The 24,793-nt window shown below is 42.8% G+C and overlaps 1 protein-coding gene across 4 annotated transcripts in view; it reads left to right on the forward strand.

Moving 5' to 3' along the window:
- The first annotated feature begins 1,281 nt into the window (after window positions 1-1,281).
- The window catches only part of CHST11 (carbohydrate sulfotransferase 11), a 261,448-nt gene continuing 237,936 nt past the window's right edge, over window positions 1,282-24,793 (forward strand). The window contains exons 1-2 of one of the 4 annotated variants that reach the window (XM_043542061.1): window positions 1,282-1,606; window positions 8,017-8,116. In XM_043542061.1, coding sequence (XP_043397996.1) covers window positions 1,592-1,606; window positions 8,017-8,116 — 115 coding nt within the window. In that variant the 5' untranslated portion in view covers window positions 1,282-1,591. Of the gene's footprint in view, window positions 1,607-8,011; window positions 8,117-24,793 lie in introns of all 4 variants that reach the window. The other 3 variants (XM_043542068.1, XM_043542042.1, XM_043542065.1) reach the window with 3 other exon arrangements.

Here is a 24,793-nt window from a genome sequence, read left to right on the forward strand (position 1 = left end):
AATAATTTTACTGTTCCCTCATCTGTCTGTGTCCACCCATTGTTTCCTGTCCTACACTCACATTCTAAGCTTCTTGGGACAGGGACCATCTTTTCATTACATGTGTACAGTGCAAAGCACAATGGGGCATGGATCTGTCTTTAAGGTCTCCAGATGCTACCACAACACAAATAACTATTAATTGCTGTAAAACAACCAACCCTGTTGGCAATAGCACAGACAGGAAAGGCACTAATTCCATTAAATATGCCATTGTGAGGAGATTGGCTACACAAACAAAGATTGCTCATATGGTTGTTAATAATACCTAGTGCCTCTAGATCTCAAAATGTTTTACAAAGGGGAATTAGGGTTATATGGAGAACATTCAGTTATCAATAATAACACTTTTTTTAAAGGGATATTGAACCTCATGTTTCAGGGTTTAAGACATTCCCTGCCTATAAAATCAGTCTGAGACTTAATGAGGAGGGGCACAGATTATACTGTGTCTGCATGTCAGGGGGTTCCCACATCTTCCTCTGAAGCATCTGATACTGGCCACTGGGGGAAGACAGGATATTGGGTTAGATGGGCCTGGGGTCTGATACAGTATGGCAATTCCTATTATCCCCATTTTCTAGATAGAGAAACTGAGGCACAGAGATTAAGTAACAAATTAATAGTGGAGATGGGACTAGAACTGAGGTCTCCCAGGCCAGTGCCCTGCCCATTGTATTACACTGTCTCTTCTTTAAGAAAGACAAAACAGCGTCACAAGTATATGACCGTAGTGCCTTGCCCTTGAAGAGATGGGCTGACATCAAGCTGAAGGTTTGGAGTGAGGCAGTGTAGCCCCATTTTTTAAAGTCTGGACATTTAAACATCAATAAAAGGATTTGGCTTTTGACTATGAGGCTGAAAATATGAATCACACAGTAACTGTAGAACCTGCTCAAAAAAATCACAGTTCTTAGACCAGATCTGCTAACATTGCTGGGAGTAACGGGTTCTAAAATTGAACTCCTGAATTAGTCTCAGATGGAACCTGTGACAACCGGTGCCAAGGTGGGGAAAATTGGATGTAAGAACTGGACTGCTGGCATAGCAGCATGTCTAGGAAGCAGCTATACTGTAGCAGATGAACTCATATGGAGTCTGGATTTCATTAGAGAATAGCAATGTAAGAAATGTCAGTAAGGGAGCACTGCAAATTCAGCCTAGGGAAATCCCCTTTAAAGATATGACCCAGGTGAAACAAATGCTTTGCAGGCAAGTAATCTGCAGCGAGCAAACTATCCTGAGCTCCGGGGGTTGGAACTATAATTACAATCACATGTGTGGGTAACTTTCCAGCAAAGAAAAGAAAAACGGAGAAAACTTGCTTTGAAACAGTAGAATAGGGTGAGATTCCAGATCTTAATACTGGAAATTTTATGTATGTGTAAAATTACTCACATGCAGGACTGAGGCCTTATGGTTGAACTGAGCTGAAGCAGGAAAGCATTCTTGTTAGGTTGCTAAATGTTTTTGATAAGTAACTGACCCTAAAGAAGGGAACAATTGTTGCAACAGTAGAAGCTAGTAGAGTCTGGCACAGGAGAAATCATTAATGGAAAAGGTGAAGGTAAGCTTGCAAAGTTTTGAATGGATTTGTTCCAGTACCTCTTAAATAAGAAGTTGTGGAAAAGGTTTCTGGTGAAGAATTTAGAATTTATTAATGACTTTCTAATTTCAGTTTCCTTTAATCACAGTGGGAAGGAAACACAGTGTTTGCCTAGTGGCAGAGGAAACAAAAAAACTCACGAGATGTTTTCTAGCTTTAAGGGCCTGATCCTGCAAACACTTTATTCACATTTCTCTTTCAGGACTACTCATGTATTGTATTTGTTTGCAGGGTTAGGACAGAAGAGGTATTAAATCAGTGGTGAATAAACAGCCAATTAAACTTTTTACAAAATTATTGAGTTTCCTTATCAAAACACAGATGCAGAAAAATCAGTTTATCAACTCAGACTGTCAATATCTTTGTGCAGTGGGTTATCTGAAATCAAAGTAAAATCTGTTGTTGGCTCTTCGGAGAACAATTCAGATCATTACTCTTTATCAGTTGGCCCACTATTTTCTGTAGTCACATGTTGTATAAAGATCTTCTTTAGAAGGTAATGGTGATTCTTGACATTGAAATAAAATGTATTTCTTAAAATATTTATGGATTGAAAACGATCTCGTGTGTTCCTCTATGGTAGTTCAGTGAAACAACTTGGTAACCACGCAGGCAGTCCTTTCCCTAAAATATCCAAAGAGATCAACATTAATTTGTATTCCAGTTTAGAAATTCATCTCTTTACTGTTGGCTCCAGTAAGTAGAGGAAGGATGGTCTAGTGGTTAGGCTGCTATCCTGAAATTTAAGAGCTGGGGTCAATTCCCTACTCTGCCACAGACTTGCTGTGTGACCTTGTGCAACTTACCTTGCCTGTGCATCAGTGCCCCTTCTGTAAAATGGGGATAATAGCACTTCCCTACCTCTCAGAGATGAGGATAAATGCATTAAACCTTGTGAGAGGATTAGATACTTTGGTAATGGTATGTGTGTCTGTGTCTCATAAGTACCTATTCAATAGATAGTTCAAATAGGTACTGATCTAAATGATTTCTGGGCCAGTTAATTCCTATGCTTCACCTGTAATCCTGAAAGGGCATGCACTCTGTGCAGTATTCAACTAATTGTCTAACATCTGTCACCTTGTAGGAAGACTTTATTCACAAAGTGTATTGTAACAGGTGTGTACTATACTATATAAAACCACATTTTCAAAGGCACTGTGCAGCCAACAGCTTCAATGTAGGCACCTAAACACAGTGGCCAAATTTTCAGAAGTGTTCTGCTCCTGTTGAGGACAATGGGTGGGGGCTGAGCACTTCTGAAAATCTAGCTGCTTCATTTAGGTGTCTCACTGGGAGCTGAGCTCTTGGGGAGGAAGGAACCTGGTCCTAAATGTATTATAGTAGCACCCCTTTAGCCTATAAAGCTATTGAGTAGTAGTAATGTTGTAACACATCGTACTGATATGAGATTGAATTTTAATCCATAGCCCAGTCATCTGACCAAGGTCAAGGCTACAAAAGGTCATAAAACAGGGGACAGTGTCCATTGTCTAGTGGCTGCTGATACTCTTCATTGTTTTGAGCAGTTTTATATGCTTCTGCACTACCATGCTTCTTTCCAGTTCTGGGTGTGTCCTTGAAATCCTGTTCCTATTCTGCATACGGCCAATCTAATTCTTCCCCCCGCCCCCTCACCGGTTTAGTTTCATTCTCTTCAGAAATTATAGAACTAAACCACAGGTCTTTTCTTAAAATGTTTCCAATGTGACCTTGGCTCATAAAGAATCTAGGTACTAAGGAGATTGGCGTATTTAAAAATCCACACATTTTTCTCTTTTTCAGGAGCTTCCCCCCACTCCCTCCCAGAGTCCTTAGCAAACGTATGTGGTCTTTCATTCTCTGTTGGATTAAGGAGACTCAAAGTAGTCCAAATGATCAAATTTCTTCAGTTTCTCCACTGCGGATTTGTTTCCTGCTCTGAACAAGAGACGTGCTAGAATTGCCCAGCTCATGTCCAAACATGAATGGTAGCTCTATTTTGGACTCTTTCACTTGTGTTCTGTAAGCTATAAAAAGAATGGAATATACCATTCTTAGATGGTGTTTTAGACAGGTAGCCAGCTTGAACCTGTTAACTTTCTACCATTCCATCACATAGAAGGCGTGCTGAGGTGGTGCGGATGTCTAGGATCTCACCCTGCTGTTACACTCTGTAGTCAGAGGTTTTTCCCTGATCTGTATGCAGCTGAGCTGGGACCCTAAATCCAGAAGAGTTGGTTTATTAGAACATCAGCTAAAGTTGATATTTTATTGGGTGACTGTCAGACCACTTTCTCCATGATAAACAACAAGAATAGACTGCAAGACTTTTTGTCTCTGACAAAAGCCTGAACATGTGAACACCCAGGTGTTCTGTGGATGATCCCATAAAATACAGCTGCTTTGTGGCTCTTCCTGGGTGAAGGCTGTCTCTCTCTCAACCTTGCTACTCAAGGATTATATTTTCTGCTCCAATCTTTTACATCTCTTCTGTTCTCCCCAATGTTCTCCTTTAGTGTATCTCAGATTTTCACAATCCAAAATATCCAATCGTTTTTAAGCTCTTGGCATAATCTAAATACTACTTTTTTCAATGATCTGATTCAAGAATCATGGGATGGTTTCTCCTATGTCCTTCCTCTCTAGGTTTTAAATTCCACTCTTACCCAATGAGTCCATAAGTTGTGTGTGGTGGGTTTTTTTTAATGACATTTTTGGGGAATGCTATATTCTAGTGTCCTTGCGGTTGCTATGTGGCTTTGCCATACATTGTTCTAATGTCTGTATCGTCCGTTTGTTTCCACTTGTCCAATACTGCCTCTGTCCCAGTGGTGAAATGAGGGATACTTGCACTGCTTCTAATGTTGAGCATTTGGGGAGGCGCCATTCTTTCATTAGCATACTCCTTCACCCTGCTCAACAATTTCTATGTTAGGGCAATGTTTCCAATTGTCGTCCCAACAGGGAAACCTGGACAAAGCACCAGTGCTACCATCCTTTTCTCCAGCTGTCTGACCTTGAAATCCTATTCCTATAATTTGTGTAGCCAACTACTGCTTGGCATTCTTGCGTCTAAAGAGCCATTAGAAAGATGAATGGGTTATAAATTTACGCCTTTACAAATAATGATGATAAATACCCAGTGGATTCCTTTCTGTTGGCACCATAATTGCATTCTGCAGAACACACACATTTCATGGCATTTGCCTCTAACTCTTTTTTAGCCCTTTTCATTGTGTGGGCCCAAGCATTTACATCTGTGTCTAATAGGACCGGGGGATCAAACCCAGGGTAAATGAACAATAATCCCAGGCATCCCTTTAGCTCTACCAATGGCAAATTGCACTCTTGTGATTACATAAAGGGCTTTTCGCTTACTGTGTAGAAAAAGTGTGACATAAATTAAAACTCATATTAAAGGCTACTTTTTGCTATACAACCACGTGTCACCACACGGCATTCCAAAGCCTTTTACAGTGTTAAGAGCCAAGTCATGGCCAAGCTTTAGATGATGGCAAGAGAGAGTAAAGATGCCATCTTTATACCCCCTACACCTTTGCTCTGGCTACCTGCGTCATGGGAGGAGAGGGGAATCGGGCTACGCAGAGACTCTGTGCCCTGTCTTGTGCAGATGGACCATCCTGCTCTTAGGGCAGTCATGATCTAGCACCAAAATCCTCAAAGGTATTTAGGTGCCTTAATACCGTTCAGTATTTGGGCCCAAATTACTTGTATTATGAGGAACCACCTCTCCAGCCTGACCAGAGACTAACCAGAACTGGTACCAGATTTAGCAATACAGTATGCATGCACACAGGTATTCCTCTGTGGTGCTTTAAGTTTTTATACTAAAATGCCAGACAGCAATTAAACATAATAAAACTGATACTTATTTCATTTCTGTTTAGTGTAACTGGCAGACCGATCAATAGTTCTGGCTGCATGTAGGTTAAATCTATCTTTTTATTTAAATAAAATAACTGAATTGCAATTGACTAAACAGCTTTTAAGTATTTGCTTGTAAATGTTTTACAAGCAACAAAATAACCATTGGTATCAAATGGGAATGATTGTATTCTCTTCTTTGGTTCCCCCCACCCCCTCCATATTTTCAAATAAAGGGTTCCGCACATTTTTACCACCAGCAATAAGAGAGTACTTGTTGGACTCTTGAGTGAGTTCTAATATGCTAACAAAAATTTTTGTTAGGTCAGCTTGATTAGCAGTGACGAGAGGAACAGGAAATACACTCAAGCAAACAAAGCACAAACATTAGAAAACCAGAAAATGTATAGTTAAGATCATGCCTTCCACAGCACATAGCCACACAAATTTAACTCTGTCCCCTTCATTGCTACTCAGACAGATCACACTGCCCTACTACTCTGAGACATTTGCAAGTCAGCAAGGAGCATGAAGAAGAGAATAGCTCAGAAGCTTTTAAAGTAATTTTAACTGTTTAAGACTCTGGTCCATGCTCAAAGGAGACCCTTCTGTATTAGGTGAGAGAGCCACATGCTCATGTCTGAGACACTCAAGTTTATTGATTCAAACCTTTATTTTAATTGTTTTTTATAGTTTTTTAAAATCACCCTGGTTTATTAAGGACATTCCTAATTTAAAGAGTCCATGAACAGTTTCTATTCTTTTCCCCCAGTGCTGTCATAGATTTTTGGACTATTTCAGAATTCCTTTATAAATTTCTCTATATAATTTTTCCTACTTGGCTTCCCTTACATACTTCAGTATGTTCAGCATTCCATTGGGAGATGTTAAAAATCATGAGGACATGGAAACAATTACAATATAGTGCACTATTTCTGTTTCTGATTGGGATTTTTAATCCACTTTCTGGTCCTGGCTTTACTGTGGGGCATTTCTGGGGACTCACTTTTTACAGACATTAAAGCACCAATTTGCAGTGGTATCAACTGATTACCTTTTATATGTTGAAATTTAAGTTGACTGGTACCAACTCTAGAACGCTTTTAGTTTGTTTCATGTGGTTATACCAATACACATGTCCACACGGGGGTTCTCAAAATGTGTCACCTGGCCAGATGCAGCCCATCAGGGTCCATTAGATTGAGACTCAGATGGTATCCAATTCCCACTGTTGTTTTGCCAGGTTAAGTAACACAATAATTTTGCATTGTCTATACCCCACAGATAAAATTCTGGGGGTGCTCCATATCCCTCTCATTCCCCTTAAGGTAAAGCCAGTGATTAACACACTCAAAATCTTAACAATTTTTTAAAATAGGGCTATATTCTATACCGAATTTATCTTCCTTGTTCTCTTCAGCTGATGACCTTTAACGAGTCTCTTTTACAATGGTCTTGGGAGGGGTGTCAGAAATCTTCCCAGACTCACTTGGCTATTCTGCAATTCATTGTGACCACTCCCCTCCTTTCCTGTTAAGCCTGCGTTTCTGTGTTTTTGATACGTGCGCATCCAAAAATCTTATCTCTGCCGTTTCTGAATCTGTCGTGATCTGATTGATCAGTTAAATAAAGATTTAACTTTGCCAACATTTACTCCTTACCACTTTTATTTAAACTTCCATCCCCAGGATGCATGAGGAGATTTAGGTGAAATGTCAATTATGATGCCTCATTTTTTGCCTTTCAGGGAATACTGTTTTCCCATCAGATCTTGGTAGTTCCCATTTATACCTAGGTTTAACCTGTGACTTTTCCAAATAGACACAGGGTTTATTGCAACTGTGAACATGGGTTTGTCGCTGCGTCTTGGCACTGTATTAGGAAGATTGTGATGTTTCAGACAGTTCTCTGGGATTCAGATGACCTGAGCAAATAAAACAGATCTCCCAAATACATTTGTTTCCTTTATATAACTGAGGAAATACCATCTCCTCATCTGTTTCCTTCCCTGGTCAATTTGAATGCCAGAGAACTGTTTTGCAATTCCTTACCTTCTGGTCCCTGCTCAAAGGAGACTCCAGGATATTGTATTTCCTGACCCTTCACTCAGAGTTATTGTCCTGGATGATGTCTGCCACCCTCGAGATCAATGGTGCTGCACTAAGCACAGTGAGGGACCCTGGGAGTATATGACTGGGAATGCAGACTTGGAGTTGTGTGGGGTGTGATATCTTTGGGAGATCATACTGTATTGTAGGCCAGAGAGTGTATGTAATTCCATGTGGGCAGGTGATTACAGCTCCTCCAGAAACTAAGAACAGTGATGGGGTGGGGGGGGGTTTAGGCAGACTCACTCAGGTTGTAACACCTCCAGAGAGCTCCCACCACCTGGAGAGACTTGCATATACTAGTTCAAACTGGATTCTCCAAAGACCAACAGACAAAGGACTTTATAAACAGCTTGAGTTTAAACTGGCTCAGGACCTTCTTTCTGATCAGCACAGGCACAAGACCTTCTGCCCAAAGAGGGCCCCAATACTTCCTGGAAAAGGTTGGAAGGATTTTGGCCTACGGAGACCACCAATCAGCCTTATGGGATCTCTGGTAAGCTTGTAGCATGTATATAAGAACTTTTATTGTTTTCTCTGTAATGCTTTCACCTTAAGAATAAATGTACTTGTTTATAAAGTGTTGTCATAATTTATAACTGTTGGCGATTATGCTGTTCATAAGCCTTCAAAGAGAAAGCAAAGTGTAGATGCTGGCCTGGTTAGGTAGTCTGACTGTGCTAGGGATATCACAGTGTAGGTGGGGAACTGTGCAGCCTGGAAAAACCCAGCTTGGGAGGAGAGAGAGAGTGTGTCTGTCTGTCTCTACCCAAGAGAGGTGACAGCTGAGGAGCCAGGACCTTAGGGTGAGTTCCCTTACTGGACCATGTGGGGGCAGAGGAAATACAGGTGCTGTGGCCCTGAAGTATGATAGAGGGCACAGAGAAAATGACAGTGGTGGTGGGAAGGTAATTGTTATATTCGTATTTGCTATTGGCATCCTGAGGGGGGATCGGAGCCTCCTCCAAGTGCAGAGCTCTAGCTCTGGGCCTGCTGTGGTGGCAAAGTGGTGCCTGGCAGCCAGCTGCAAATGCTCTCCAGATCAATACTGCTATCCAGAGCCCAGTGACGGCTAGCGAGTGTGTGAATAAGAGTGGTGATTTGAAATTATGGTGGGCACTGAGAAAAGAGCAGGCTTTATTGAGGATGGATGACGGCTCTGTTTAGATACCTCGTCCCTATTGCCATCTCCATGGGGCAGAGTTAAGATGGTGTGGAAGGAATTGCTGTAACTGTGCTTCCCTGGCTTTCTAATATTTGTGTTTTTACTTGATTGAGTGCACTTCCTGGTTCTTGGTGGCTTCTGGGGGTTTTTTTGGCTGCCCACTTCCATGTGATGGAAGGGTACAGCCCCACTCAATTCTCATGAGAGTTCTGAATGGTCAAGGAGTGCAGGACTGGGCCCATGACACTTGTTACAGCCACATCTGTAAGTGGCAATTCTTTCCTCACAGTTTAAGTGGCTTAGTTAGGTCACCTGCTTTGGAAATTGCTCAATTCAAATTCTTTGGGTTCAGTTTCAAATTAGCCGCCCTTAAACTTACCTTTACAAATGATCAATGGTACCAGTCCTTGTTCAATATCCGAGTGTCACCCAAGTATAACAAGCAGGCTCAGAGAGACATGTCAAATCCTTTAAAAGTCACAAAGGTATGGCATAACTTTTAAATCCTTTCAGTCATTGCCTTGCTCTAAAAGCAGCTATCTCCCTGTCATATCAATCCACTTCCAGCTATTCATATTCCAGCATGGAAAATTAAACTGAGCTTGTTACATCTAAGTAAACTGTTGATTAATCACAGTTAACTCCCACAATTAACTAAAAAAAAATTAATCACAATTACAAAAAATTAATTGCAATTAATCGCACTGTTAAACAATAGAATAACACTTGAAAGTGTTTATTTTTGGATGTTTTTTCTACATTATATTTTTAATTATAAATATTTGCACTGTTAAATGATAGTATTTTGCAATTCACCTCATACAAGTACTGTAGTGCAATCTCTTTATGGTGAAAGTGCAACTTACAAATGTAGATTTATTTTATTTGTTACATAACTGCACTCAAACAAAACAATGTAAAACTTCAGAGCCTACAAGTCCACTCAGTCCTACTTCTTGCTCAGTCAATCGCTAAGACAAACAATATTGTTTACATTTACATGAGATAATGCTGCTTCCTTCTTATTTACAGTGTCACCTGAAAGTGAGAACAGGCATTTGCATGGCACTTTTGTAGCTGCCATTGCAAGGTATTTACGTGCCTGGTACGCTAAGTGTTTGTATGCCCCTTCATGCTTTGGCCACCATTCCAAAGGCCATGCTTCCATGCTGCTGATGCTCCTGTCTGGGGTATTTGTGCTTTTTATTTTATTTATTTTTTAAATAATGTATTAGTTAAATTTGTGACTGAACTGCTTGAGGGAGAATTGTATGTCTCCTGCTATCTTACCCACATTCTGCCATATATTTCATGTTATAGCAGTCTCTGATGATGGCCCAGCACATGTTGTTCAATTTACGAACACTCACTGCAGATTTGACAAAACGCAAAGAAGGTACCAATGTGAGATTTCTAAAGATAGCTACAGCATTCAACCCAAGGTTTAAGAATCTGAAGTGCCTTCCAAAATCTGAGAGGGATGAGGTGTGGAGCATGCTTTCAGAGGTCTTAAAAGAGCAACACTCGAATGCGGAAGCAGCAGAACCTGAACCAACAAAAAAGAAAATCCAGTCTTCTGCTGGTGGCATCTGACTCAGATGATGAAAATGAACATGTCGGTCTGCACTTCTGTGGATTGTTATCGGACAGAACCTGTCGTCAGCATGGACACAGGTCTTTTGGAATGGTGGCTGAAGCATGAAGGGACCTGTGAATCTTTAGCACATCTGGCATGTAAATATCTTCATTTAACTTTCTGTAACTCCCATAGAATTTAGTACTTCCTTATTTTTTTTTCTTCAGTAGAATTATGGATGAAACCCATGAGTGACTCAAGGCTCAGTTATCTCTTCCTGATGCATTTTATTAATAGTGTCTATACCCATAACCCCTTTGAAATCAGTAACAAGTGGGGTGCCTGTAATAGGCTAATTATCTCCAGAGTCAGTTGTCCAGGAGCCAACTGTTAATCTCCCAGTGTTAATTGCCAGGAGCATGAGTAATCAAAGCATGCAGAGCACCCAGGAGCTGCATGCATACTGGGGATCTATAGTAATATTCAAAGGGCATATCTGAAACCCTGCCCTGAATGCCACTACTGGGCTCAATATATAGAGCACTCACAGAGTGTCTGCAGAATGTGAACTCGGAATACTTTGCTACATTCCATTTCCCATTCTTATCTGTACTTTGTCAGTTTAAATTGCAAATTCTTTGGGGCTGGGATCTTCTCTTGATATTTACCTATAAAATGCAAAGGGTGAAATTCTGGCTCCAGCAGTGTCCATAGCAAAACTTCCATTAACATACAGCAGGGAAAGGATTATACACTCTTGGCGCTATACAAATAAAATCTCAATAGGTGTGAGGAGAATAAGGATCGAGGAACAACAGTTGCATAATACAGTTCTTCACCTGGCTCTGGCTTTACGTTTAGCTAGAAGACTGGTTTTAATCCTAGAGCTACATTAATCTCTGGACCTACTCCATTAATTTCAATTGAGTGGAGCTTGCTTACATTAGGGCTGAGTTTAACCCTCACTTAGTGTGGTATGTGTTGTGTTGCTCATGATGTTGCTGTTAATATTAATATTAACATACTGTTGTAGCTCAATGAAGGGGTATTTGCACTATCCTTCTGTCAAGACACCTGGTAACAAACTATGTGGGGAAAAAATATGGACATATACAACATAATAGGCCAGATTTTTGGCCTAAACACATTGTCCATTAAGTAAAACCCAGGAATGTTTGGGAAGACTCTTATGTTGGCATGTGTCTGAGAAGTCTCAGGTGGAGACACCCTGCAGAGCTCTCCTTCCAGTCTATCCAGCTAGTGGCCTCTGAGCAACCCGGCCTAAAGCCTGTTTCTGGAACACAGGTTGACCTTTTGTTCCCTGTGTCAGATAGTGGTTTTCAAGATCTTGACTCTGCCACTGATGGCTAGGGAGGAGGTGGGTGTCTCATTAGCTTGAGAAGCAGAAATGTATGCTGGGGGGGGAAAAAACCTTAGGTTGCTTGTTTAGATGATTCAGTGAGAAGGAGGTCTGGCTTCGCCCACAAGCATGACAAATATTTTATCCAAGAGCTTACAATATCATGTTAATCCTTCTAAACAAATACAAAGATTATTTTCTTGTACATACTAAAGAGTCTTTTTATATAGGCACCTGGGCAAAAGGAAAACAGGAATCCTTGGAGACTGCTGAATGTTATACTGTATCTTTTTGCAAACTAATAACTTACTTATTGGTGCTCTACCTAACCATGAGTCTGTTCTGGATACTGTCTGTAAACTCAGAGGTGACAAATATTTGGAAGGCTACAGATCTGATGGTATCGGACACACACACAATAAAATAAATGGAGGCAAAAAAGATTACCATATTGTTACGCTGTCAAGTAAAGTTAATACCATCACTGAAAGATTTAAAGGGTAATTTTGTAAAACTTTTCTTTTGTTGCAACTTTCAGTCACAGAAGGTGATTGCCAATCAGATTTACCAGCTATGTACAGCTGAGCAATAAGACATGTCACTATGTGTTGGAGAGAGGAGAAGCGGCTTCATGATTCAATTTTATGCACAAATCAAAAAGCTTAATCTTGTGGCCAGATCATTTTATCAGCTGTGTGTGTGGAAACTCAAACTGACACCTGCTGATGGATCCTGAGTAGGGCTGTCAATTAATGACAGTTAATCGTGTGAGTTAACTCAAAAAAATTAATCGCACTTTTAATCTCACTGTTAAATTCAGTTGGTATTCTATTGTTTGTTAAATATTTTTGGATGTTTTTCTACATTTTTCAAATATATTGACTGCAATTACAACACAGAATACAAAGTGTACGGTGCTCACTTTACATTAGTCTTGATTACAAATATTTGCACTGTAAAAATGATAAAAGAAATAGTATTTTTCAACTCACCTCACAGAAGTACTGTCGTGCAATCTCTTTATTATGAAAGTGTAACTTACAAATGCAACTTTTTTTGTTTTGTTTTTTTGAATGCAGTTATGTAACCAATGTAAAACTTTAGAGCCTTCAAGTCCCCTCAGTCCTACTTCTTGGTCAGCCAATCGCTCAGACAAACACATTTATTTGTTCTATCGGCGGTAATTGCCATTTTTTTTTTAATCACTTGTCAGCCCAATCTTGAGATATAAAAATATATTCAGCACCTGCTGATATTATGAAGACAGCTAGAGCCAGTTATAAAAAATAACATAACGCTTCTAAAAAGTCAACCAGAAAGACTTTTCTAGAGGAAGAATCTACAGCCAGTTAGTTGCCAGTATCAAGATAACGGGCCTGTTTTGTTTTGATTCCCCTCCTGCCACGCATGGGTCCCCCCCTTCCCTTACACCAGTTTTACTTCAGTATGACTCCACTGACTTCACTGGAGTCACGATATCATAAAATCCATGCCATCAAGGGGACAATCAAGCACCATGTGTTTTCAGATGCATTCCTTTTGTTTCTTAACACTACCCCACGTGGGTTCTGAGGCATGATATGGAAGAAGAGTTGCAAAGGGGAAGCCTTCTAGAGAGCTTTTCCTACCAGTCCTTTAAAGTTCAGAATAGGGAACTGTCAGCTGGACCCTAAATATCTGCTATTAACCTTCACTGCTGCCACAGGATGAGAGGTGGTCTTTAGTGAGTATCTGGGACCCAACTAGGGTTGCCAACTTTCTAATCGCACAAACACCCTTGCCCTGCCCCTTCTCCAAGGCCCTGCTCACTCAGCCCCCCCTCCACATCCCCCAGGCAGGGGGTTGGGGTGCAGGACGGGGTGTGGGCTCTGGGGTGGGGCTGAGAGGTTTGTAGGGTGGGGGGGCGCCTCTGGGCTGGGACAGGGGGTTGGGGTCCAGGAGCGGGGCTTGCGATCCGGGCTCAGGGTTGGAGAAGGGGGTTGGGGTGTGGGAGGGGGTGTGGGTCCAGCTGGGTGGTGCTTACCTTGGACAGCTTCTGGAAGTGACTGGCATGTCTGGCTTCTAGGTACAGTGTTGGTCAGGTAGCTCTACACACTGCCCCTGCCTGCAGGCACTGCCCCTGCAGCTCCCATTACCCATGGTTCCCAGTCAATGGGAGCTGTGGAGTCGGTGCCCGGGGCAGGGGCAGTGTGCAGAGATCTCCTGGCTGCCCCTGCATCTAGGACTCCTGTACAATCCGGGAGGGTTGGCAACCCTAGACCCAACCCATTTAAAAACTTTAAACCCATGCCTTAAGCTGCATCCAGAAGTGAATAGGTGGCCAACAGAGATACTTGAGCACACTAGTGTGGTGTGCTCATAATGGCCCATGTCACTCGGAACATGGGTTTCTGCATTATGTGCTAGCAGAAGCTTCTGGTTGGCTTTCAAAAGGAAGATAATCTACACCAATGCACTCTGCTTAGAGATATCAAAAGGGGTCCCAAAGGCATAGGGTTGCCAGGCATCCTGTTGTCGACTGGAATGCCCAGTCAAAAAGGGACCCTGGTGGCTACGGTCACCATAGCTGACCGGGCTGCTAAAAGACTGGTTGGCTACAGGGAGGCAGGCAGGCTCCAGTGGTTTTCAAACTTCAGGTCGTGACCCAGTACTGGGTCACGGAATGTAAGGCACTGGGTCGTGGCGGCTCTGGTCAGCACCACCGACTGGGCCGTTAAAAGTCCCATTGGCAGTGCTGCCTGGCTAAGGCAGGCTAGTCCCGACCTGTTCTGACACCGCGCTGCGCCCCAGAAGCAGCCAGCAGCAGGTCTGGCTCCTAGCTGGGGAGGGGGGTCCACAGGGCTCTGTGCGCTGTCCCCGCTCTGAGCACTGTGGTGCTCTGCACACCCATTGGCCAGTTCCCAGTCAATGGGAGCTGGGGGTGGCAGTGCCTGCAGGTGAGAGCCACGCAAGCCGGTTGCGCGCCTCCGCCTAGGAGCCGGACCTGCAGCTGGCCGCTTCCAGGGTGCTGCGTGGTCCGCTGTGCCAGGGCAGGCAGGAAGCCTGCCTCTGCACCCTGGCTGTGCCGCTCACCAGGAGCAGCCGGAGGTAAGCCCACACCCCAACCCCGCACTCCAATCCCCTGCCCCAGGCCTAACCCCCCCCCGCACCCCAAACCCCTCTTCCTGAGCCCCACCCCAGAGCTTGCACCTCCTGTGCAGAGCCCTGATCCCCTCTTGTATCCCAACCCCCTGTCCCAGCTCAGAGCCCCCTCTCACACTCTGAACCCCTCCATTCCTGGCCCCACCCCTCATCCCCAGCTCTGTTGGATCATGAGCATCAACAAATTTTCTTCAACTGGGTTGCCAGGAAAAAAAAAAATCTGAAAACCATTGATCTAGACCCTTCCTGACATGTTTGTCTAACCTGCTGTTAAAAATCTCCAATGATGGAATTTCCACAACCTCCCTAGGCAATTTATTCCAGTGCTTAACCACCCTGACAGTTGGGAAGTTTTTCCTCAAGTCCAACCTAAACCTCCCTTGCTGCAATATAAGCTCATTGCTTCTTGTCCTATCCTCGGAGGTTAAGAAGAACAATTTCTCTCCCTCCTCCTTGTAACAACCTTTTATGTACTTGAAAATTATCATGTCCCCTCTCAGTCTTCTCTTCTCCAGACTAAACCAACCCATTTTTTTTTTTCAATCTGCCTTCATAGGTCATGTTTTCTAGACTTTTTATCATTTTTGTTGCTCTTCTCTGGATTTTCTCCAATTTATCCACATCTTTCCAGAAATGTGGAGCCCAGAACTCGACACAATACTCCATTTGAGGCCTAATCAGTGCAGAGTAGAGTGGAAGAATTACTTCTCGTGTGTTGCTTAAAACACTCCGGCTAATACGTCCCAGAATGAGGTTTGCTTTTTTTTGCAACAGCATTAAACTGTTGACTCATATTTAGCTTGTGGTCCACTATGACCCCCAGATCCCTTTCCACAGTACTCCTTCCTAGGCAGTCATTTCCCATTTTGTATGTGTGCAACTGATTTGTTCCTTCCTAAATGGAGTACTTTGCATTTGTCCTTATTAAATTTAATCCTATTTACTTCAGACCATTTCTCCAGGTTGTCCAGATCCTTCTGAATGTTAATCCTACCCTCCAAAGCACTGTAAACCCTCCCATCTTGGTATCATCCGCAAACTTTATAAATCATTGATGAAGATATTGAACAGAACCGGACCCAAAACTGATCCTTGCGGGACCCTACTCGTTACATCCTTCCAGCATGACTGTGAACCACAGATAACTACTCTCTGAGAATGGTTTTCCAACCACTTATGCATCCACCTTACAGTAGCTTCAGCTAGGTTGCATTTCCCTAGTTTGTTTATGAGACAGTCATATGAGAGAGTCTCAAAAGCATCACCACAACTGTTTTTATGTCTTCTACCTTATAATCCAAAAGTGAGTCACATTCTTTTATTGTTTAGAATAGTTCTGAGATTAAGAATGTACTATAAAACATCCTGGTGCTGATCCAAAGCCCACGTAATGCATCCGATGAAGTGAGCTGTAGCTCACGAAAGCTTATGCTCAAATAAATTTGTTAGTTTCTAAGATGCCACAAGTACTCCTTTTCTTTTTGAAGGCAATGGGAATCTTTCCAATGGACTTTGGATCAGGCCCACCGACATATAGAAGGAAATTTTATCTAAAAACCTTCCCTACTGTCATTCCTATCCTCTCTTTCTCCCCTCCACCCCCAATTTGGTCTCATACTGGTTCCCAGTGCTTCTATTGCAAGTAGGAATGGGAAATGCGGGTGAGTAACTCTTATTAGTGTAAGAAAATTGGGGTTATAACTTTTAATCCTAACTTGAGCCTCAGCATTGTCATAGTAGATTTTAATCCAGTACATATACATACGCACGTTCTACCAGGAAATCTATTTTTCCTAACACTGAAAAAAGAGATCACTTTACTAGGGACTTGAAGTCTATTGAAGTCAATAGGCACAACGGGAAGTCCCTTGTCAAACAAAAATTACATATTCTATGCAGCTTTCATTCTGGTTTACGCATGTAGCAACAAAATACTAATTAATGGCAACTAAACTTGGCATGCATACATGCACACGAGCGCGCACACACACACACATATCCATCCCATTGTGGCCTAATTCAGGAAAGCACATAAGCACATTCTTGACTTCAAACAAGCATTTAGTCCCATTGACTTCCATGGGACTTAATGTACATATGTAAATACAAAGTTAAGTTCACTTTCTTGAATAGGGATGTCTTCACTAAGTAGAACAGAAAAAATTAAAATGGAAGTTCTCCATTTATCTTTCACAACCAATCCCCAATAAATATATTTAATTTTTTTAAAATTTGTAAACGTATCAAGATTCAGATGGAACGGGAATAAACCAAGGGTAAACTATAATTCATTACTCTTGAATAGGGTGACCAGACAGCAAGTGTGAAAAATCAGGACAGGGGGTGGGGGGTAATAGGAGCCCATATATAAAAAGCCCCAAATATCCAGACTGTCCCTATAAAATCGGGACATCTAGTCACCCTATTCTTGAAGACAAATCTTACTTTGATTCTTGGATGATCACACTTGTTCTTCTGTTCATCTGGGCATGTAAGAATTAAAATGTTTAGCTCTTGTAATGGGAATGAGTTTTGCACTGCTCTGGTGGCGAGCTGCTCCTGCTAGTCAATTGATATTAGCATCCTGTCTTCCTGGCTGGTGCATATTGCTTTAGTGACTAAAGAATGCTACGGATGAAACATCAGTGATACATTCTAAAAAGCATTAGTAAACCCTGATGAGTGAGAGTAAAATTAGGATGAGCAGTCGGATGTAATTCATCCTTAGTATGGAATATGCATTCAGAGTCAGGAGATGGCAACGGCCCATGGCTAGTGGAATAAGGAGAAATCAGACCTGGAACTTAAGTTCAGTTGATGGTACAATAATATCACCAGGAAGAGAGTTACTTTACTTTTTTACAAGTGTTAATGCAACTAATTTTAATGCACAATGGAGCTGGCATGGTCAGAAAAGCTTGCAGAGCACTGGCTTGGCCCCTTCAACAAAGATGCTCATTGGTTAAGCTCTACTCCAACAATTTAACTTTATAAAAGGTGTTCTGGATTGGCAATGGAAAAATGGCAAAAGCACAGCACATGAAGTAAGAGGCAACTGAAATGTGACAGAGCTTGGCAGATATTTTAGTTTCTGCCCTGCCCGAGAAATTTGTGTTGGCTGCTCTGGCTTTAGTTGTGGTATCTGGCCATTTCAAAACTTTCCTTGGACATGGTTTTCAGAGGTGCTTTCCACCTGCAGCTACTTTGGCTTCTGTCCCGCAGTACAACTCTAAGTAATGGGGTCGTGAGGATACCCGTCTAGCAGGCTATCCCATAACCGCCTGTTGCAGGGTTTCTTGATCCTTCTTCTGAAGCAGCTGGTACAGGTCACTGTCAGATCCAGGATACTGGACTAGATGGACCACTGGTGGCAATTCCTATGTTTCCATTGACTACAGTGGAAAGAGATATGGGTGTGAAAAATCAGGCTATTTGAAATTTTTATACTTCCTTTAAAGCAGAGGGTTCTTAACCTTTTTCTTTCTGAGGCCCCCCGCAACATGCTATTTAAAAACTCCACGGCCCACCTGTGTGCCACAACAACTGATTTTCTGCATATAAAAGCCAGGGCCAGCATTAGGGGGTAGCAAGCCGGGCAATTGCCTGGGGCTCCATGCCACAGGGGCCCCCACGAAGCTACATTGCTCAGGCTTTGGCTTCAGCCTCAGGTGGCGGGGCTCAGGGACCTGGGCTTCAGACCCATGTGGTGGGGCTTCGGCTTTCTTCCCTGGGCCCCATCGAGTCTAATGCTGGCCCTGCTTGGAAGCCCCCCTGAAACCTGCTTGAGGCCCCTAGTGGGCGCCAGACCCCTGGTTGAGAACCACTGATTTAAAGTATCCTTGCTATCTACAACTCAACCAAACCCCGGTTAAAAATACTGCAGTGCCCCTCTCCTCCTACTCCTGAAACTAATAAACATGCAAGTGATATTTTAACAATCTTGCAGGTGTTCAATGTTGGGTTTTCTAGCATTAGTACTTCATCTGTATAATTTATTTTATGTTGTTTTTCCTTCTTCCCCCATAGGAGTCTGTTTAAACCATTTGAATACAATGCTTGCCATGTATATCTTTCTTTGAAAACCGAACCTTCTGCCACTCTTAAAATAGGCCAGGTCTACACTAGAAACTCTTGTTGGCATAGGGGTGCGTGGGTGTGTGTGTGTTTCCTCCCTCCCATGATCAGGGCTGGCCCACAACATTTTGGCACCTGAGGCGAGGAGCTCAAATGACGTCCCCATGCCCCCTAGCTTGGGCCAAAACTTTGAAAGGTCTCAATTCTGCCTTCTTCCTGTTCTGCTCCTCTCATGGTACTGCTCTGCTACCTACCCCAATAATGGAGAACTAACAACTTAAAATGCCTTGTTCAAAAATTTTAAGTAACACTTACGTTTTCTGTTCAGGAGTTTGAAGTTAACTTTTCTTGTCTGCATAGTAAACACTGGCATTTTTATCTGTTTGAATAATCAAAGTGGTGCTTTCCAAGCCTTCTCGGTTGCAAAGATTTGAACTGCTTCCTGAAGTCCACAGTCTGGGCCAGCTCATGCTCTATTGAGATGGTTGCAAGGCCGACAAGCCTCTCCTGTGTCATTGTGGAACATAGATGTGTTTTTATTAACTTCAGCTTGGAGAAGCTCCGTTCTCCACAGGCAACTGTTACAAGAAGTGTTAGAAGTATGCGCAGAGCAACGAAAGCATTTGGAAAGAGGGTGGTCATCTTATTTGTGCACATATATTCCAGACCAGCCTTTGGAGTTGATCCTGCTGAAATGTATCTTGAAAGGGCTTTCAGTTCATCACCTAAATTACTCGCATCAATATCACGCATGTCATTATGTCTCTAGTGCCCTGCATTGCTGGTGTAGGTCTTCTTCAGGTATAGTGAGGAGTTTTGGAATATCATACAACATCCCAAATATACTGCTGTGTTCCTTGAGCTGCGTGAAACATTCTTCAACTGACTGTATTGCACAATCTAGCACCTGGTTAAAGAATTCAACTTTGAATTGTTGTTTGGCGTCTCTTATGGGATTATCCAGTGCCTCGTAATCAAAATGTCGTCTTCTTCGATGACTCTTGTATTCTTGAATGGGTGGGAAAATAGCTTCAATGTGAAGTTCCTCTGCCAACTTCTGTGCACTCTTCAGAACGTTTTGAAATCCCTCATCTGACCAGTAAGACTGCAGGTATGACTTTGCTTTGTCCAGTTATTCCGTTGCTCCAGATATATCAAGGTCAACACCTTGGAGTCTCTTGCTTACAACATTTATTTCAAACAGTATGTCATGCCACAACACTAAGCCACACAGAAATTTGAAGTTATGTATGTTTCTGGTGATTCCATTTCCCTCTAGCACTGTTCTCCCACAAACAGTTCCTGTCATAGCATTATCCTCCATAATGGCAACTATGGCATCATCTATCTTCCCAATTTGGTGTTTGATAGGCTTTATCGCCTCCACTCGACTTTCCCATCGTGTGGCACTCAGTGGTTTCAGTGTCAGAGCGGATGTTCCCAGATGTTGCTTCAAAATTTGCCATCAATAAGTTGATGCAGAGAAAAATACATAGATGCTTTGAATTACATTTTAAAAAAATTCAGCAGCCTCACTAGAAGCTGATGCTGCATCGCTGACCACCAAGTTCAATGAATGAGAACTGCATTGGACAAAAAAATCTCAAGGGTTTAACTCTTGGATCCGTGTCTGCACTCCTCTGTTCTTTCCTCTCCTGTTGGCAACGTTATCGTAGCCCTCACCTCTCATGTCAGCTATCGCAATTCCCGTATCTTCCAGCTTTTTAAGAAGTACATTTATCATACCAGCTCCTGTAGTATCATCAATGTCAATAAATTCTAGAAAATGCTCTGACAGTCACCATTGCAGGGACATTTTCACTATGTTCTGTTGTTACAAAACGCACCATTAAAGTCATTTGTTCCGTATGGCTGATGTCTGGTGTGCAGTTCAGAATAACTGAGTAATATCTTGCTGACTTCAGATCCGCCACAATCTTCTGTTTGACTTTTGTTGCCAGTAACTGTATGATCTCATTTTGAATTGTTTTTCCAAGGTAGTGGTGTGCGTACATTTCTTGGGTGGTGATTCTTCTTAGATGCGCCTGGAGTACAGCATCAAACTCAGCCATCAGCTCCACAAGTTTAAGGAAGTTTCCATTGTTTGGTACATACAGCTGATCTGAAGTGCCACACAGTGCTAGGTTTTGGGTAGCAAGCATTCTCACAATGGCAATGAGCCTTTTCAGAACATTTTGCCAGTAAAGAGACTCTGATGCAATTTTCTCTTGATGCTGATCATCTATGGTGGCCTTTAACCTTAGTCTCATCTCAAGCTCTTTCCACCTATGGAATGCTCTCTGGTGATTTGCTGCCTTCTCAGAGCATACCAGATTTCTAGCCAGATTTTTCCAGTCCTTTGTTCCCATATAACCCAATGTGGCTGGAACATTAGACTGGAAGAGTTTTCAACAAAAACAGCATGCAGCATTCTGTGTTTTTGAGTACATAAGCCATGGCCTCTCCACTTTCTCATCATTGGGGATTTCATGCCAGTAATGTGTTGGATGGAAATTTCTATTTTCATTGTCTTTGGGGAACATGAAGTTTTTCACTTGCTGTGGCCCATGCAGTAGAAGGAAGTCCCTCAGGCTACTGCTCAAGTGGGTCCACAGTCCTGGACCATCTAGACTTAAGGAACTAAATGCACCAGCAGCTGTTTCTTGCGCCTCCACCACTCTCTTCTCTGATCTATGCTTTTCTTTACAAATGTGCATTGTTACATCCATTTGAGATGGAGATATGGATGCTGCAGTAGCTGCCAGGTCACCTGCATTCTGACTAACTGGAAGATCAGGCACCTCCTCACCACTCACATCCTCACTGGGGCCGGAAAGCTCACCATGAACATTTGTGTCTATGTATCTCAGGAGAGCTCCTTCCTGCTTAGATAGAAAAGCTTTCTTTCTTTTTCCTGAATGCTTCCCCAGAGGGGCGTTTTCTTCTTTCGCTCATGACTGCTGTTTTGTGCCAGCTAGTGTGGCTCTCAACACTCAATTGAAGGGGACAAATAAGCAGGCTGGTAGCAGGGTCTGAGTGAGGGAAGATATCAGCGTCTTAAGGGCCTAACTGGCTCCTACTACTTCAGTTGACGGCCTGTTCTCCTCAAGTGGGTTCAGGGAAGCAGCAGGAAACAGGAAGCTCCCTGAGAAGCTGGTGTTAATCAGTCCAAGCTCCTGGGGGTGCTAGAGAGGTACATAAGAAGCTGCTGCTCCTCCTTTCTCCCTGCACCTCCTGCTGCTTTCTGTTGTTCTCTCTCACCTTTTCTCCTGCCTGCCTGTTATGTTTCGTGTGCCCTCCTTCCTCCAGCACAGCACTCCACCATCTCTGTGCATCTAGAGCAGACAGAATACATATGCACCAGCAGCAGACACAATTTTCTACACTCTGGGTCCTAGTGGCGCCCCCACCACAGCCTGGCACCTGAGGCGGCTGCCTCCGTTCGCCTCATAGTAAGGCCAGCCCTGCCCATGATATTGCGACATCAGCAAAAGCCCTAGAGTAGATGCAGTGATACCAGCAAAAACAAAATAAAACAAAACCAAAAAACCCACTTTTGCTGGTATTGCTTATTTTGCTTGCAGAACTGGTATAAGCTATAGCAGCAAAAGCATTTTTTGGCAGTATGACTCCATCTACACTAGGGGGTGTACTGGTATAGATACTCTTTTCTAGTGTAGAGTAAGGATATATTTACTCTATGAAGACTATACCAGCATAGCCCTGCAGCGCAGATGCTGCCTACACCAACGGAAAGCATTTTTCTGTCAGTGTAGGAACACCAGCTCCCTGAACGCAGTTACCTATGTTAACAAAAGCTCTTTTCCATTGACACAGCTGCATCTACACTGGGGTGTGTGGGGTGGTCTGGTATAGCTACATTAGTCAAGGTTGTGCTTTTTTCACACCCCTGACCGACGGAGCTATGTCGATGTAACTCTTCCATGCAGACCAAGCCTAGGCCATAGATTAGGCGCAGTATGCACTTTGGGAGCAATGGTAGCTGCACCATAGTTGAGGTTGAGCTTCCTGTAATAAGCCTGAATTTCAACCCTTCTAACTTCTCCCATAAGAAACATCATCTGGACACTTTACCTGTCATATCTCATCCCAGGAGAGAACTTTAATGGGAAGTATGTGTGTGTTTGGGGAAGAGATCAGCAAGGCCCTAATCCTGTGATGGATCCCTGCACCCCATGTGGAATCCCTGGCAGGATCAGTATTTAAAGAGGTTATACAAATGTTAAGGGGTTTCAAAAATGTGCCTGTCTATTCAGGTTTCGAAAGTGTTCCTAGCATTTTGGGGTGGTCATATCTCCAAAAGGAACCAGTTTACAATCTCCAGATGTGCTTAATGTTGTTGGCGTAGTGGATTTCATACAGATGGATTGTTAGTGGGGAATTCAATTAAAAGATATAGGAGGCCCCCTCCAACTGCCACTGAAGTCAATGGGAAAACTCTAGCTGACATCTGTGGAAATGGGATCAGGCCCAGTAAAGAGGTGTTTTCTCACATATACAGAGTAGGGCTGATGATTGGCTTGTCATGGATTCCAGGCTGCAATCTGCATCTGCTGCACTGAGTGAGAAATGTGGGGCAGGTGTCATGGGTAGGGGACAGAACAGGAATCTGAGAGGGAAGCAGAGGACTGGGAAGGTGATGAGCTGGGTATGTATAATGGGGCAATACAATGGAGTCATGATTACTAATTTTGGAATGAGGGGCATCTCTGGGGTAGGCAGGAGACTGGTGGGGTGTGGATGCAGGATTAAGGGAGTGCAGGGAACTGGGTGGCATAAAGAAAGGGCATGGAAAGGGATCGAGGGCTTGGGAGGGGGTATGGAAGGTTTCCCTGGAAAGTACATTGCCCATTAAAATATACCTCTGTGCACTTCCATTTTCATCTTATACTGTGTTCATTATTGCTCTGATAGGGCATTTGGGGATGGGGGGGATCAGAGACTGGCTTGGGTTAGAACATTGATTTACTTCTGTCAGTGGAAAAAATGAGACGTGGCTTCACTAATGTATGATTGCTGAGGCAGCAGAAGAATGTCTGTTCTGATTTACGGAGGAGTATTGCTGGAGGAAGTTCACCCCTTCTGCCCCCCAAAATAAAACAACAATTTTCAGCACAGAATACAGGGATACTTGCAGCAGAAAAGCAAGATGACCTTCCAATCCATTGACCTAAATAGCTGCCATGAAAGGTAGGCGAGATTGACAAATACTAAGCCAAGTAACTTAATTTATAACTAAAGAATTCTAATCTATTGTTAATCAAACACTTGTACGGTGTTAATAACCCTTCCTTGCTTTTGTTGAATATGCCTCTATTAGCTGCTTTGCTGTTGTCTGTGGTAGACTATTCTGTGAGTTTACTTCCATCTGTGTGGAGTTTTGTCTGTCTTGCTTTTCACCTGTGGTTTTATTTTTAGGCCTTATCCCTGAATCTTGGTTTTTATTGTAGTTCAAAGAGGTGATTGTTATGGAATCCAAAGTAGGCTTTGGATCATGTCTTGGGTTACTATCTTCTTGAGCATCTTAAAGCCATTAGTCTAATTTTTCAAAGGTATTCAGCACTTCTAGCGCCTGTACTTTTCTGTGTGAATGGTGGGTGTTCAGCACCCACAGTGCAGCCCAAGCTCTTCTAGCTGTTCTGCATTTGTTAACCTTCCTAATGATATGGTAAATTTCCAAAAAGATGGGCATATGCAACTCAGGCACAACGGGTAACTGAATCCAACTGGAAGTGCAGTTTCATTTGCATACTCGGGACCATGGGCTCCCCCTCCCCTTCCATATGCTTTTCTGTAAGAGCGCCAGCACAAAGAGATCCTTGGCATCAAAAGCTCA

Source organism: Chelonia mydas, chromosome 1, assembly GCF_015237465.2.
Source record: "Chelonia mydas isolate rCheMyd1 chromosome 1, rCheMyd1.pri.v2, whole genome shotgun sequence".
Lineage (NCBI taxonomy): Eukaryota > Metazoa > Chordata > Testudines > Cheloniidae > Chelonia > Chelonia mydas.